At 40.5% G+C, this 17628-nt stretch overlaps 1 protein-coding gene across 17 annotated transcripts in view; it reads left to right on the forward strand.

The window, feature by feature from the left end:
- The window catches only part of CPEB3 (cytoplasmic polyadenylation element binding protein 3), a 173327-nt gene that overhangs the window by 134110 nt on the left and 21589 nt on the right, over positions 1 to 17628 (forward strand). For 11 of the 17 annotated variants that reach the window (XM_074339396.2, XM_074339394.2, XM_019739331.3 and 8 more), the window contains 2 exons: positions 3356 to 3470; positions 12858 to 13039. In XM_074339396.2, coding sequence (XP_074195497.1) covers positions 3356 to 3470; positions 12858 to 13039 — 297 coding nt within the window. Of the gene's footprint in view, positions 1 to 3355; positions 3471 to 12857; positions 13040 to 16554; positions 16654 to 17628 lie in introns of all 17 variants that reach the window. The other 6 variants (XM_088791954.1, XM_088791953.1, XM_074339390.2 and 3 more) reach the window with 1 other exon arrangement.

Below are 17628 nucleotides of genomic sequence, written 5' to 3' on the forward strand. Positions count from 1 at the left end.
AACCAAACCTTTCTAACCAGAGATCACAGACTGGGGCCCACAGGATAGATCTGGCCTGCAGATAGTTTTGTTCAGCCTGTACAGTGATTTAACATTTGAATTAGTTCCCAGTATTTAGAAATCTTGAAGTTTCACGTAGAAATCTAGCTGCTTTTGAAAAATGGAAAACTCTGACAGCACATTCGCCAATGATAACTACTTGCCAGAGCTGAGAACTGTTAGCTTCCTTCTAAAGGAGTGGTTTACCCAGTGTGTCGCTGCTTGCCTGCTGACTATTGTCCTGGTGGCTGGTCACACTTAAGCTACCTGTCCAGCCCTACGGACATGTGGTTTTGTGTAATCCCTGCTGTGAGAACATGGCTGAGGGCTGGTGGGTGGTGCCTCTTCCTGGAGTCACCTTTATAAGTAAACATGGTCAGGTGTCTCCAGGAAGGAGAATCAGTGTTGGGATTAATGTCTGGCTCATTTAAGGGAATCTTCACCGTCTGGTGATATCCCTGTATTTGTCCTCTGGATGTTGAGGCTTTTCCTGCCCAGAATATAGCCTATTTGAGAATATACTACAAGAGCTGTTACACACATCCACACATTCTCTCTCTCTGTCTCTTTCTCTCTCTCTCTCTCTCTCTCTCTCTCTCTCTCTCTCTCTCTCTCTCTCTCACACACACACACACACGCACACACACACGCACACGCACACACGCTCTGATCCCTGTCTATGTAAAGTTCTATTGCTGGGGTAAATTTATATTGAATTAGGACAGAGTTCTAATTTCATTCATTCTCAAAACTAATTATTAAAGAAACAAAGATAATCAACAGCAGTTCTTTTGTTTGTGTTTTATCCCTTTCTATAAAATATTTGAGTCAGCTTATAAAATATGGTATTTAAAAGTAGAGAAACATGTGCGTGTGGAAAATAATATTCAAAGGACCAGAAAATACATTCAAAGAGTAAGTCAGATATAGAACATGGGTATCGGACCCTGAGAATAAACCTCAGACAGTGGAGAACATGTCCTGTGTGCGTGTGGGCTTCTATTTCAGAGAGTTGCCAAACTGTGAGTGGAGCTTCTCGATGCAAACAAGACCACAGCATTACTTTTTGCTCAGAGTATAGAATGGCTGATGTTGGCCTATATTGACATTTGTCTGATTCTGCGGTGGTGCCAGCTCTGAGAAGCTGTTTTCTGGTGGTAGCAGGGAAATGTGGGTTTTATGAATAGGGTTAATCCTCACTGTATCCTGAGACTTCGTCCTGTATTTTTACCTAATCTATAATGTCAAAAAGAGGGTAATGGAATGGGTTGTGTGTGATGTAATGAAGTGAGGGTGGGATCAGTCGGGGGCAGAGCTGGAGGTGGAGGAGACAGTCATGAAAGCTCTCAGCAGGAAGGTTTGAGAGCTTGGGCAGAGTTCTTTTGAGCAGCAGGAACCTACAGCGATGATAAGAGGCAGCATTTTTTTGTACCTCTGATTAAATGAAACCAGATCACTATGGATGCACAGGAATTGTTTTCATTTGTAAAACAAAGTGATCCAGGATCAAACTCAATTATAAAGTGATTGGAGTTACCTTACCAGGTCCTGAAGCTGCCTTCACGGCTTTATAAACTAGACGAGAGGGCTCTGTGTAGAAAAAGATACCTCCTACTTTTTTTTTTTATTGATGACGTTAGAATTCTCGTTCTTACAGTGTCAAGAAATTGTGTTTTTAATTAAAAATTAATAATGGGCCCTCATGAAGGCATTTTTGGCTTTATTTTTGTTTTTTTAATTTATTTTCAATTACAGTTGACATACAATATTATATTAGTTTCAGGTGTACAGCACAGTGATTAGACATTTATAGACCTTATGAACGAATTGCCTTGAATGAAGGTGTTTAAAAGGAATGTTTTATGGTATTAGTGAATCTGCCTTTGTGGTAAATGTCAAGGGAATGATAATTTAGTCAGAGCAAATTTTACAAGGAAAGAACTGAATCTTTTTTTTCCCCATGCAGTATAGGTGGGGCCAGTGGCTAAATGTTTACAGTATTGCGAGCAGGTCCAAGTTTTCAGGATCTAGGAAAGAAACAGAGATTTTATGGCCTCTGGCTAACTAGTGAAGGCAACTGTGTCGTAAAAGGCAAAAAGTTAGGTGGGGGTGAATCTTGTAGCAATCACAAGGAATGTGCAGACTGTCTCTGAGCATTGCGTTTTAGAGTTGATTCAAAGTGTTTTGAAAGTGTCATTGGCAGGTTTACTACCTTTCAAATGGGAGTACTCTTGAATGTAAGCCAAGCCACATAAGAAATTTTCTTATGTGTTTCCTTGCATTAAGTGTTGACAGTTGAGCAGTGGGGAAAATGAAGAATTTTGTTGATACTAAGGAAATGAAAATTCAACTGTTTTGTTTCCTATCCTAATTCCACTTCCTAGAGCACATTGCCAGTTACGTGACTGGTTGGTTTTCCAGGCGGTGCTAAAACTCGCCTTTTTTGGTATGGGAGGGTTTTTTTGTGTGTGTGTGTTTTTGTTGTGTTTGGTATTGTTTTAAGCTTCTGTTTTAGAATTCAGTTATGTATTGAAAGGGATATGTTTTAAGGTTCAGATTCCGATGAAATACCTTGTTTTTTATTATTTGATAAAACAGTACAAACTATGGACAGGAAGTGAGATTTCCAGTCCAGAGATATTACCAAATAGAAAAAAAATATGCCATAAAAATATCTTTTTCTACTCTTTGAAAATTTACTTCAATTTCTAGGCTTGCCTTTATTGAACCAGACTTGTTTTGGAAAATCAGATAAATCAAATGTAGCTAACTCTGTGTGCTTCAGTATTTGATATTGCTGGTAATTCTGTGGGAACTTGCTGAGCGCTAATCTATGTTAAATCATATTGCTGAAAGATAAATGTTTTAATTTTAGGGGGTGATAAGAATTTAAAAGCCAGACATACAGATAATTTTTAGAACACATTTCTAATGTTCCTGTTCCCTTCCTTTAGGTGAGCTCTTAAAAAGCTAAGTGCTGTTCTGTGACAGGTTATAAACAATGCTAAAATGGATCTGATTCAAAACCCAGAATCTGTCTCTAAAAGACTGCTTTTTTTTCCTAAGCCACAGGTGGTTTCTGAAGGTTTCATGGTATATGAGTATGTCTAGAGTTGAGTATAGTACCTATAAGTACATACCCCAGGAGTTCTATTGAAAGGCACTTAATGCAGATTACATTAACTAATAACTGGATTTTTGTTTGGGTTGTGTATGTTGTAAAATGCACAAATCAGTGGGTTTGTCTTTAGTCACCTTATTCTCATTTGGGGTTGATGGAAATGAAGTAAGGACCAAGTAAACGACTTTTTTTCAGGTGCAAATTCGACCATGGAACCTAAGTGACAGTGACTTTGTAATGGATGGTTCTCAGCCTTTGGACCCCAGAAAAACTATCTTTGTTGGGGGAGTTCCACGACCCCTTCGAGCTGGTGAGTGGAAATAGTAACACCACAACAACAAAACCAACAACAACAAAATTCCCAATGCATTTAGTCTTCAATATTTTCTAGGTTTCCAGTCATTTATATATATACACAGTCTCCAAAAAGAAGGCTGTCATGTCAGTTTCACTGAGCTGACCCAAAATTAAATGGTTTCTCCCAAAGTGCTCCATTTCCCTCTGGTGCAAGAGTGAATTTCATTAAAATGTTATTTCGAAAGGATGAATTCTATTTAGTGCTTTCCTATTCAACCACGTATTTAAACAATAATAGCAGTACATTTGGCAGTGTGCATTCTTATGCAAGTTAGCATTGTTATGTATGACAGAAAAAGAAGTCCCTCCATCAGAAATCTGTCCAGTGCAGCTGTGTGCCCACTCACTCAGTGACGAGCCAAACCACTGCTGGGAGTTATGTCACTGGGAATCAGACTGAACTCTTTCCAACTGAAACAGGTTCCTATTTTTTTTCTTATACAGTTTGAAAAATGAGTTATGTATTCGAGCATCTTTATTATGACTTTTTATAAAGCTTCCCTGTTTTTTTAAGTTCCTTTCCAATGATGAAAGAATTGTGCCTGCTGAGGTGGGGCAGAATCATAATTGACTAGAGCATTTGAAGTGATGCTGAGCTGATGACTTCAGTGTTTAAATCCAAAGACAAATCTAATCAGTTGTGGATCAGTGTTATTGCCAGGGGAGTATAATAAAATTATTTGTAGGAACTACATATTTTAAGTGCTTAAAGTAATTGAGTTTATTTTTTAAAAGTAAGATGAAAAAAGAAGGTTACCATTGCCACTGTAGTTGCGAAAGTGCAACATTATCTCTGTTATTTGTAAAGTAGACTTAGTTCTACCTAAAAAATAAAAGAAAAAGCAGAGATCATTAAAATCAAGTTGTGAGAACAGAGTTCTAAAATGTAAAATGTACCTACAGCAATTTGGCTCTGTGACTTTGATGAGTGTTTAATTATAAATATTCCTCAACCTTTCTGACATATTTAAATCTCAACTCCAATCTACTAAAAGATAACTTTAGGCCCACATAAAGATATATTCATTATTCCATTTTGAAGGACTTTAAAACATATTAATTGTGACTGTGGAGTTTGTAATTTTGTGGTATTTTAGGAAGTCAAATATCTTTGAGTCTTATTCTCATTTTAATGGAAAACTATGCTTAACGAAAGAAAGCAAAGCAGTAGAGATTCTCCCCACCCTTTTCCACGACCTGCTGTCAGAGAAGAAAGTCAAGGAATGGCTAACTCAAACATGAGCACCAATATTAAATGAGGGCAAATGAAGCCCTTCGTTTCTAAACTACTCGTGCTTTAAAAAAGCAAAATGTGGGCGGGGAGTTGTGGAATATTCCTGACTTTTTCTAACTAGTGTTATGTTTAGGAGTGGAGGGGAAGAAAAATCCCCTTTGATTGTCTTTTAACTACATATGTATTCTACAAAAATGGACATTCATTGCTAATATTCTAGCTATTCTTTTTTGCAACTAACTGCAAGTATAAATTAGTTTTAATGTTATAGCTCCTCTCCTTTTTTCCTAGATAGGAATCTGAAAAAAAAAAAAAAAAATCTGAAAGAAAAAGTCCCACAGTTATAAAAATAGCAGAACTGGGTTTAGCCTCCTATGTCTATTTTTAAGTCACAGACACAATAGTATATAAACTAAATTACCTTTTCTATTATTTACCCTTTATTTTTCCTATTTTTATTATTTGAAAGGATAGGTCATTTTCCTCTGTATCATTTTCCCTTTATAAATCCTATGAAGATCTATTTTTCACTCTTGTTCTAAGATCACACTGACCCCACAGAACAGGAAACCCAAGATGCTAAATTATATTCTTTCTTTAACATTCTGTGTCTGCAAGATATTGCAAGATCAGGATTAGACAAGAATTATATTTAGTTTTCTCATCAGAAGTAGTATTTTGTGTTCCCTACTGTACACCTTTTATAAGTCTTGAAGTTCTCTTTTTTCTTAAAGCTAAGCTAAAATATTTTTTTTCGTTTTAAAAGTTTTGTTTTTAGGGGCGGCCAGTTAGCTCAGTTGGTTAGAATGCTGTACTCTTAACAAGGTTGCCGGTTCACTTCCCACATGGGCCACTGTGAGCTGCGCCCTCCACAACTAGATGAGCCAACTGCCTGACTTGGGGCTGATGGGTCCTGGAAAAACACAAATAAATAAAAGTTTTAAAAAAATAAACCTACAGTGAAATGTATTAAAAAAAAAAAACACACACACACACACAAGTTTTTACAGTTATGTGGATAGTAACCTATAGTCATTTTATCTAATGGAAATGTTACCCCAGGCCAACACCTCCCATGATGGTAGCTAGTTTCTAGATTGCTAAACAATCTCTATCAGCATCTTAGAATTTTACTGTCTATCCAAGACTTCCAGCTTAGATGCCATGTAATCTAAACAGAAAGAGTTCACTTCTGCAGCTTTTACCCATGTGCATAGAATTGGGTTTCTTTGGAACACACTGACTTTTGTGGACTGGAATAGAAGGCTATTTTTTAAAGGAATTCATTGTGACTTTGCTAGACCATCTTGAATTGAATGCAGTGCACTTCACTTGAACAATAAACATTTATTGAGCATCCACTGTATTACTGGCCCTGAGCAAGTACGTGTCATACCAAGCGGAGTGAATATGTCACTGTCGTGTCAAACAGGCCACCATCCGCAAACAGAGATTTCAGAACAGAGGAAAATGAGAAATGAATTAATAGAATGCTAACTCAATTAATTAGATACTAAATTATACTTTTTAACATAATGTTCCTCAAATTTCATTTCTAAATACGTCAGGGCATTTTTTATTGTTTCCAGGGGATGTTGTGGTTATGGAATTCTGAAAAGTCTTAAAACTATTTCAGGCACTATACAGGGTGATCCTGGAGTAGAGATGGGTGACAGTGCTCAACAGGTGGGACAGGTGGGATTGTAAGTGTCCAAATTACTTTTCACCTTGTTCTGGGCCATAAGTGGACTTTTAACGTGGTGTAATGACTAAAATGTTACCACTCCAGAATGATTCCTTTGGATCTTGCGAGGCTTTTTATCTTTGATATTTCCCCCTGTAACACAGAACCTTTGTTACTAATAAATGATTATAAATATAGTCCTTACCCCACGAAACAAATACCCAAACACTTCTAAAGAAGCAAGGCAACCTGTTTTAAGCAGTATTATCCTGAGTTTAGGTTGCTTCTTCTCGTCCTTTGACAAGCCTTCCTTTTTAAAATTCAGGTTGGAAAAAAATCACAGGCCTAGAAAAATTAACCTGATAATGGGAAAGTATCAATGGAAAAATCTAGATGCGTTTGCCCAAAGCTATATTGCCTGATTGTTGGTTTCTCTAGGTCAAATGATATACATTCCTACTGTCTCCTGCCCTTTCCATCACTCCCGTCAGTGACAGTGGCAGTGGCAAGCCAAGGACCGTTTTCCTGAAGTCCTGGTGTTTCTCAGGTCTTGTTCTCCTTCCACTCCTCACCTCTTCCCACCCCCATGCTAGGAAAGGCTATAGGTAGACTCACCATGCCACCATGTGGCTAAAATTTGCATTATTCTTCAGAGAGTCAGTACAGGGAAAGGGGTAGTCTGTCTCATTCTCCACCTGGACGTGCAACAGCCATGTTTTCACTCTTTGTTCAAGTGATGCAAACAACATGTCTTCCGGGATCTCAGTACCGGATTACATATCCCTGTGGCATTAGGAGCTCTCTAGAATGCATCTCTTTGCTCTGAGAGGAAGTAAGTGCCAGGCTTGGGGATTTCGAAGAGGCTACCAGGAAAAAGTGGAACGTGAAGCATTGATCCCTTACTCTCCCCCAGTTTATAAACATGGGTATTCTCTGACTCTAGCTTCTGGGCTTAGACATCTAATTTGAGTGCTACCTCCATGATCCATCTTTGGAACCCACCCACTTCCAACTTTGTTCAGATTTGAAAAACCCTCAGTCGTCCTCTCTGATCAGAGGCATGTGAGCTGTTCTTCCACTTCATGACTTCCGCTGACAGGAAAGACCATCAGTCTTGAGAGATTGCTCATCTGAGTCCCTGGAGCCTAGCTGCCATTTGCTTGTCATCTTTGTGGGTCTCCCGTCTTTCCTATTGCTCTGCTTATTCTTTCCTGTCTTTTTCTCCCCTACTAATTTCTGTAGTGAATCCTGACATTTCCCTCTCTGCCTTTTTTTGCCCCCTGACTGTTGTGAGGATAGCTTTTCTGTGCAGGAAAAGGAAAACTTTTGAAGTAAATATTCAGTGATATATGGCGTACATCCAGAGAACACATGTCCTGAATTTTTTTCAGATATTCTGCACAGACATTCTGGTAGCTCATGCATTAGGAATCACATCCTGATTTGTGATTTAGGAAATAGGAGTATTGTATCTTTTTGTTGTTGTTCTATGAAGTGGTAGCAGGCAGGAAACATCTTATATCAAGTTTCTCAGCAATAGAATCTTCTTCTTTCACCAAGTCCCAAGTTCAGTATGAGTTGTCCCAGATAGACTCCAGATTTGGCATACTGACTTGATCGACTGCATTTAGGTTAAGGATTTTCTAATATTAATATGTGTTTATGTTCCCCCCCCCCAAAAAAAAAAAAAAAAAAGAAAACAAATTCTCCCCTACAGCTGATGCCAAACTTTGCCATATCAGTCTCAGGTTGGGTAGCATTAGCATAAAGTCAAAGTAAGACTGGGATGAGTTGGTGCTTATGGAGCAGAAACCAGGCCAAGTTCATGTTAAGCAAAGATTTATGAGCAGAGTGAAGGACAACCCCTGGACACAACTAGACATTTGAGCACCACTCTGTACTCAGCAGTGTGTTTTCATGAATATTTAATCCTCATGACAACCCTATCATGTTGTAAGTGTGTAAGTGGTAGAATTCATTTTAGAGATAAGGAAGCAGAGTTCAACGGGGGTGATTGGCCAAGGCCACAATAGGTAAGAAAGCCAAGATTCAAATTCAGATCTCCAGAAGTCAAGTTTGGGGCTCGTTGCACACAAGGAAGCCACCTTATCAAAGTGAGATCTGAGATGTTGTCTCTGTAACAGTAGTAACAGTCAAGTCGGTACCAGTCTGATTTTAATCAAGTTAAACACACTATTTCTCAGACTTAGTTGGTTGTTCATGCCGCTTATTTGAAAATATTCATAACTTCCCAACATCTGACACAGAGTGGAAGCTTATGAGCACATTTCCTGCACTTAAGATGTGTGAACTGCCCTTGTGATCCAACTTGGTAATTGTGGTAAACCGAGAAAGTCCACCTTCAACTTGAGCCTTCCTTTCTTTCAGAAGTCCAGACCTCGTCATCGTTCTGAGGTGCCTTATGCCTCTGTCCTGTCTGCTTTGTTCTTATTTCCAAAGAGAAGAAATGTGGCTTCTAGATGCACAGTTTAGAATCTGGAAAGATGAATGTGTTGCTATTTCCCTCAGGAATCCTCATTCCTGCTCTCCTCCCTTTGGTTCTCATAGTATCTCAGCCTTAGACATTGCCTCATGGCTGGCTTTGAAATCTAATTAAAGGATAGGTGCAGAGTGGGGCAGGGTTGGGGCATCATCACAGTTTCCTCTCTGGTGAGCTTCAGTTCCAATCAGGAGCAAATTCAAGAAATCATAATTAGGGTTCAGATTTCACTTCAGAGATACAGTCCCCATAATCCAGAGCAATTCATGAGAATGCTCTCTGCTACACACAACTGCCGTCTTCTTGCTTCCCTCTCCAGTGTGTGGCACAGGGAAGCTCATCGCAAGAGCAGTGTGTGGGTTACACTCAAAGTCGTGTTGCTGTGATGAAAGATTGGTTCATGGGATGATTTGAATTGTCTTAGGAGCCAGAGCATCTTATTCAAAATGCATAATGCGCTTGGATGTAGCTAGCAGACCTGCTGACTTCTTACCCCTGTGGTGACCAGACAGAGCATGTGAACACTGTCTGGATAGGAAGGAAAAAATAAGGAGACTCCTGACTTCCTCGTGGACTCTATCTGTGCCTGGTGTCACCTCCATCTGTCTGCTTTCCAGCCTCCACCAGAATATGCTCGGCTCCAGTAGCTTCATCTTCCTCGGGTTAAATGTTACGGTCCTACTTCTGGAAGCCACCCTCTTCTTGGCCCCTACGGAGAATGATTTAGAATGAGGATGCACTATCATAAGCTTAGTAGGTGGTTTAACTACATTTTCCAGATAAGATGCACCCTTGATCAAGGGCTCACATTTCATGAGCAGAGATGAGATCACAAGATATAGATAAACCCATGAAGGTTTTAGTTGACTTCTGCCTCATCCTTACTGCCTTTCTTCTACTTTTCTCTCCTCACTCAAAATAATAGCCCTCTTCTTGTCTCAGCTTCCCCCACCCCATCAGAGGAAGGGACTTTATATGGCCCTTTCCTGTATTAAGTGATGATACTTGTTCTAAAGAATCCTTTAAAACCTAGTCTCTAAAAGTGGTTGTACATTCTGACATCTGTAGGTGAGTCTGTATCCTCTATATAAATTTTTTTTCAGATTGAAAATGTATAGGACTTGAGGAAGGCTTGTTCTGTGTTTCCGTTAGTCATCTATGTAGTGTGTGCATTAAATTACTTTTTTTCCCCTAAAGCAGTTTTCACCAAGTGGTTACTTTTCTCAATAGACACTATTTTGTACTTAAATGACATCTCTCTGGTGTTTGAGCTTAGCCTACAGGAAGTGTACGTTTAGTGAAGACTTGCTGATTGAGTAAAGGACCAAATACAAACAGCAGTTGTTTGACCATTATTTACTTTTCTTCAAGGGTGATTAGACCTTTGGTAGTTAAAATGCAGATTAGGATAGAAAAATAGGAAATCTTCATACTCTTCCCCCAAAAAACTTCCTTTCGTTATTTTGGTTGTTTTTAGCTTCTCAATAAATTTCCCTACACTTGGGTGAGATTTCGTTGGTTCAAATGTCTGCAGACTTTTTGGTGGCCAAGAAAATGTATATAAACTTACAAGTGGAAATGATTTATTTATAATTAATTTTCATAAACAGCATAAGTGAGTGAGGGTTTCTGCTTCCTATCAACAGTACTTAACTGCCTGCAACATCAGTCATGACCTAATCTTTGGCACATGAAGATGATTTTTCAGCAGCTAGATTTATGAAGTAATAGAATGTTTGTGCTTATGGAAGGCACCTTCTCTGGCATCTGAGGACCCCTAAGATTCCTTTAAGACGACTGTGCTGTAGAGGAACTGTGTATAACTCTCCTCAGCTAGAGTTTCAAGCTTACAGCTGGTATACCTTCTTTCTAAGTCAGATGCATTCTTGAGTTTTTCCCAAGGGTGGAAGACAAGTGTCATTCAGTTTCTTGCTAGCATTCGTCTCCTGGTCATTCACCAGGCTAAGGGAGTGTTTACTCTCTTATTCTAATCCAGAGGAAGCCAGGTTTTGGAAAATAGTGTTTAATTTCCAGGCCCCAAGGTTACTTATTTTACTAAGCCCATTTGACTAATAAGGGAAATTCATTAATGACTGCAATCAATTAATTCTACCTTCAGTTTCTTGGTCTCTGACTGGAATAGCATTAGCCTTATGAGGAGGTCCTGAAGCCATCAGAGGTGGTTGGGAGGAAAGACCCACTGAACTCTGATATTCAGGGTATGTGCACCATTCTTACTGCATTATTTGAAAGAACGTGATTCCTGGATCCTGCCCCAAGGCTGCAGTGAGTGTCTCCTTGAGCTCTCATCAGTAATGGTCCCTTGGCTGGTATGACTGTGTAATTATGATCATAATGGGACAACTGGGATAGCTTTCTGCTGTTCTGTCTTTAATGGCACATATTCTTTGGTTTAGTGATTGCTAGCTTCTTTTCTCACCTTCTGAAAATTACCTGTTTGTTGCAGGTCATTCTTCCTATTGAAAGCAGCACTTAGACAACAGTCACCAATATTAGGCAGGTCTGGTTTGGGGAGCAATTTTGAAAAAGTGAAGTAGAAAGACAGCCATTCTGTCATGGTGCCAGAGCTTTTCTTGCTGCCTCAGCAGCGTCCTACTACAGGAACCCAGTAGTACTTGGCTTTCCTTCTTCTCCTAAAAGTCTGGCGGGGTTCTTATACCATTCAGCCCCTTCGGCCCTCGTACGTACTGCAGAGTTCTTCCTCTGCTCCCCTGCTCGTGCTGCTGTTCTTCTCCCCAGACACTGACTCCTGTGAGCTCGACTGCGTGATGGTCTTTGCACACTGGCTGGGGCCCAGGTCCTCACCGGCCTTTGCTGTCTTCTCCTTTCCAAGTACATATGTAGGTGTTTGATGGAAGTGGGTGCTTGGGTCATTCCCCAGGGGTAGGGCTAAGTCTTTTGGATTTAAACCATGTGAATGGCCTGAAAGGAGTGGTCATACCTGGAGGAGGTGCCGTCCAGTATCAAGTAAACAATTACCTTCAGGCAATTTGGATCGAGGTGAGTAACTGCTACATTTCTCTCCATGGTACCTTTATGGTGAAGATAATTTTAGAATATCAGACCTTCGGAATAGTTCGATTTCCAAATGCTTTCTGTACAAAAGGTATTTTGTAAATATACCAGTATAAAGGTATATTTAGAAAGAATGTGGCAAGGACTGCAGAGCAGACCTGTGGATTTATGGCAGGTGCAGGATGGGTATGCTGTTCCTGCCTTTGGAGCACCTAGTGTTTCCTGGCACGTTGTAAGTGCTCAGTAAATGTTCGTTGCTGCTAATATCATTACTGGTATTATTACTTAGAATTTAGTATGGGAGGTTAGTGTGCAGATTTCTCAGTTGGGATAGAATATACTCAAAAAGTCTTTTTTTTTTTTTTAATTGTAGAGATTTACTTTAAGGCTGTAAATATATTGCCTCTCGCTAAAACAAGAAGTTAATTCATTCTATAGCTTAATTTTAAATATAACAGTGTGACTCTATAATTGCTTTCACTCTTCGAGGTCAGTAAATAGGGCTGCTTCTTATTAACTTGTTAGAGCACTGTGAAATGCTTTGCCTACCCAGGGCCCACTCCAGTGGACTAAGCAGTTAGAAATTAGAAAAGAGGATTACTGACTGATCATTCCCTTTATACTGTTGCTGAAGTTCTGATGATATAAATTCGTGTGTGTGTGTGTGTGTGTGTGTGTGTGTGTGTGTAAATTCTTAATTTTTTTTTTTCATTTTATTTTTAAATATCCTACCTGAGTTGTAAGACTGATGTGGACACTCTTGATGATACTTAACATGGGTTTTCCTTTTTTACATTGTACTGCATGATCCTTAAATAGTTCTTCTCTCCCCTGGGCAAGAGTGCCTTCTAAACATTTATATAGAATTGTGTTTATTTTCTTGCAGTTGAACTGGCAATGATCATGGACCGTTTGTACGGTGGTGTCTGCTATGCTGGCATTGATACGGACCCAGAGCTGAAGTACCCGAAAGGTGCCGGCCGCGTGGCGTTCTCCAATCAGCAGAGCTACATTGCAGCCATCAGCGCTCGCTTTGTGCAGCTCCAACACAATGACATTGACAAACGGGTAAGCAACTGAAAAGAAATGAAGTTTGTTCGGTGGGTCCCTGGGAAGCAAAGCACCTTGTGAGCGTAAGCGAGCAGCTTTCCCTTACATGGCGCTAGTCCCTGAGTCCAGCTAGGCTGCCTGAAAGAGAGCACCCTTGGTATGTGAGGTGTTAATGAACCTCCTACCTCACTCATCCCCAGGGCAATGTTACACTTATGAAAATAACCCTGCAGAATTTCGCGTATCAACCAGTGCTGTTCAAAAGATGATGCCAACAGTGTATTAATGAGGATGGAGAGCTGGTGACCTATTTGATCCATGTGATGCTCTGAAAACAAACAAACTTGGACTAACATTTAATGTCAATGTTCAGGACTATACATCAAATGTTGAAGTTCTGGTTTCTCTTCAAATTGCCAGATCACACGTAATAGCATCCATTGGAACCAAATAGCTGCTGTCCCCTCCAGTCCCCTGTCCAACTCCCTGTAGTTCTGCTCATACCATATATGCATCTGCATTACCTGCCTCTGCTCATTGGTGTTACCTGCCTGGCCACTGGCGACATTCAGTTTTCCTACCTCTGATCTAAGAAGGGGCCGTGAGGTAGAATTATAGGGAGTTGGTGTGCTCATTTGGTTTTATGGACGCACACACGTTTGGGTCCCTTAAATCTCAGCCTTGCCACCGTTTGGAAGCTTGTGGGTGGGGATAGGAGGTGGTAGGTGTTAATCTGGAACCTATGTTAATAGATTAAAAGAGCAAGTAGAATAGCATCAAGTCTGGACCACTCCCTATGCAGTTGTGCAATGGTCTTAACGTTTCCAGCAAAGGATATTCTTGGGGGGATACACTGGACTAGAATAAATAAAGTAGTAAATATGTTCTGTGATAAAATTTCACCTACACTCTGTGGTCAACTTTGACTAGTTTTGTGTAGCAGGTTTAATTTAAATTTCTTAGGAGGTGAAGTCTCCATTAGTGATGGGTTTTTTTTGTTGTTGTTGTTGTTGTTTTTAATATTCAGTAAGATTATGTTTTTATTAAGACATATATCTGATCAAATTATAAAAGCCAGGGCTTAAAATGAACAACCTATTTGCTACGTCACTTGGCTTATTCAAAGTAAGTAGTGTTGGCTGCTTGGTTTTTTTAATTAAAATGAATAAAACTTTTTCAGAATTTTGAAACACCTTTTGAATTAATGGAAACTCAGAGGGGTGATAAGATTTGACTCCATTCCTAGTTTTCGAGCATCCTGAGCTCCCCCTTTTGTAACAGTAATCCCCCCACAGACTGTGTAAGCTCTGTCTCTCTCTCCATTCCCACAGCGTACCCATTGCTTGATATGTAGCTACAGGAGTGGGTACTCGATAAACCTTTGTCAAATGGACAAATGGTGCTACTTGAAGGGCTCTCTTAACTCCTGATGCTCGTGTGGTGGATTTCCTTCTGCCTGTTACATTTGTGAGTCAGATACCAGATTGCATTCCATTTAGACTGCTACCACACCCATCGCTGGTGTCCCCAGCAGGACACTTGACCTGAAGAGGCTTAGGCACTCACCTGTGTGGAAGTAGCTTTCTTTGTTCCCCTCTGAAGCCAGAACTTCAGACTGTGCAGGAGGTAGGTCCTAGAGATGATAAAAGAAGGTTCCATTTCCTCATGCTTCTATCTTCCTTTTGCTCCCATCCTGACAATCTCCTGGCCGCCTCTTTAGCGGAGGGAAGTACTCGGGGGATTATGGTAATTTTAAGCCTCTTTAAGAATCACAGTGCATTCAGATACTATTTGTTTTGTTGCCTACCCCTACTCTCACCCCTGCTGTGCTCAGACCCTTAGGATTTCTCCCCATAAGTTTTAAAACTAAGTCAAAAAAGAGAGAAGTGGCTTTGCTTTTGTTAGCATAATCACAGGCCATGCTATAAAAATGTATTTGGGACATTAAACTTCTCAGGACTCAGGAAAGCCATTGACTGTTTGCTACTCACCGTATTTGGGTTACCCATGCCTTCCAGATGTTAGAGTAGTAGAGTCATCCTTGATTCACATTCAGGCCAGCAGCCAGTTGTAATGGGAAGAGTATGGAGTTTGGAGTTCCAACAGATTCCAGCACATTTAAACCTCTGCTGCACCAGTCACTGGTGAACCCAAGCAAATTAGGTAATGCCAGGCGCCTCTGGTCCTCATCTGTAACTCCCTCCAGGGGACGTCTAAGGATTGAATGGGATTTGAGGGTTGAACAGCCAGAGCTATGGCAGTTGGGTAGATGATTAACTAGTACTTGCTGGTTTACAGTGTTCATCTTGCTACAAATGCACGTAATACTGATGTCGTTAATATTACAAATTTTTGTAGTGAAAAGTTACACTGGTTAGTGAAAAGAGTTCTGGGCCAGAGTCAGATTGCTGGGTCTAGAGCTGGTTTTGTTCCCCATGGGATATGTAACTTCGGGCGGGTCACTTAAATTCTGAGTGTCAGTATATAATGAGGGCAGTAGGAATAGCCAAGTATACTCCACGACATCGTTGAGAAGCCCAGAAGAGATATTGAACAAGAAAGCAGTATACACGATGTCACGCACTGTACACACGCATAGTGGGACTGTTGTGGTCACAAGAATGCCACCTCCAGCCACGTGGTGTCTAAAAGGGACCTGCCCTGTCCTTTAGTGCCCTGAGATGAGTGTTGTCTAAGTGGGAGACTTGGAAATCATTAGAAGTGGCAGAGTCCCTTCCCTCCCCTGCCCCATCGTCACGCTCTTTGTTTGCTCTGACCGATATGGAGACCGGTTTTTTTCCTTCAGTATGAAAGATGGAAGCCAGCCTCCATCTTGACTTGGGCTCCTTTTTCACTATTCTGTGAACATTATACTTCCTTCTCCCAAACTATTCTTCTGTCCTCTTCTTAATTTCTTGCTTTGAACATAGCCAGCCACATTCCCTTCTTGTGTCGTCTCTGGCATTTTGAGCCTCTGTTAACTGCACCCTTCATAGATGCCTTTTAAGGTTCATTCCGAGTTTCGTTTTTATTTATCTTTCTACTAAAGCTTAAATTTGAGCTTCCCAGAGCGCTCCCGTTATGTATAATCACATGACTATTTCCTTAGGGAATGCGCTTTTTCCTTCTCAGGAGCTATGTTCTTGATTATCTACAGCATTTCTGTCCTTAGGCATTCCTTCTTCCCTAAATAATCCCTCCAGGATTTTAGCAGTCGTCTCTTAGCTAAGATTTTGAAACTTGCTGTCCTAAAAGACGGGCGCAGATGTTCACCTGTGTCTACAAATCCTTTTTCCTTGCTATTACAAATTCCAAGATGCTACAGTCTTTTTCTCCTTCCTTTGGGTGTGAGCCTAGAGTTGCCTTTAAACCGAGACCTTGACTGTTTTAAATAGCATCAACCTCCATTACCTTTCTGGTCAGAGGAGCCTCCTTTGCTGTCTGCATCATTATAAATGCAGATTCAATGGAATTAGTGAACTTTTTAAAAAACTTTAGATGGAATTTTAAGGCCACTTGCTTCCTGTTTGCAGCCCTTACTTCTTTCACTGTTTGCCCCCTATGGAGAGTGGGAGCCGGCCACCTGCAGCACAGCAGTGCCTGGAACCATGGAAGTTCTAGAGCTGTTTGAGGTGTGTGTTCTCAGGTAAACTGTGGGAGGTACATGAAGAAGAATTTGGTATATTTCCTTTACCTCTTTTGTGTCCAACCAAATTTTTCCAAAAAGACATCTCTTTAGAGTTTATATTATTGTTATTATTATTATTATTATTATTGCTCTTTGGCTAAGCTTTAGATGCAGTGGTTTATGGGGAAAATGCAACCTTTATAGATTTGATTTCTTCTCACCATCTTAGAGACATTTTGGCTTTATGAATATAAAATAAGGTATGTCAATATGCAACATTTATAGGAACTGTCAACCCTGAAGCTTTGGCATTTTCATCTCTGCTGTCATTTCACTCATCCATTATGTCATTATCTTTAAGAAGGAGGTGGTTTGGGCTGGCCCGGTGGCTCAGGTGGTTGGAGCGCCATACTCCTAACGCCAGGTCACCGGTTCGAATCCCACATGGGCCAGTGAGCTGCGCCCTCTACAGCTAAGATTGTGAACAACAGCTCTCCCTAGAGCTGGGCTATTGTGATCAGCCGGAGGTTGGCATGAGCTGCTGCTGTGAGTGGCTGGCAACCATCGCGAGCTCCCGTGGGCTGCTGTGAGCTGCTGTGAGCGGCCAGCTGACCAAGGAGACAGGGGTGAGCGCAAGGCTCATAATACCAACATGGACCAGGGAGCTGTGTCCTACAACTAGACTGAGAAACAACCACTTGAACTGGAGTGGGGCAGGGAGAGACAGAAGAAAGGGGGGCGGGGAGAAAGAGGTGGTGTTTTTGTTTTTGTTTTTTGTTTTGGTAACAGCTTTATTGAGATCTGTAATGTGTAGATGTATCAGCTCACTCCAGATCTGTAATTCCCATACCATACAAATCACCAATTTAAAGTGTATAATTCAGTAGTTCTCAGTATATTTACATAGTTCCACAGCCATCACCACAGTCAATTTTAGAACACAGGAAGAGGTGTTTTAATGTACAGCCTTGAACTCTGC

Source organism: Rhinolophus sinicus, chromosome 15 (assembly GCF_057876585.1).
Source record: "Rhinolophus sinicus isolate RSI-liver-muscle chromosome 15, RSI-T2T, whole genome shotgun sequence".
NCBI lineage: Eukaryota > Metazoa > Chordata > Mammalia > Chiroptera > Rhinolophidae > Rhinolophus > Rhinolophus sinicus.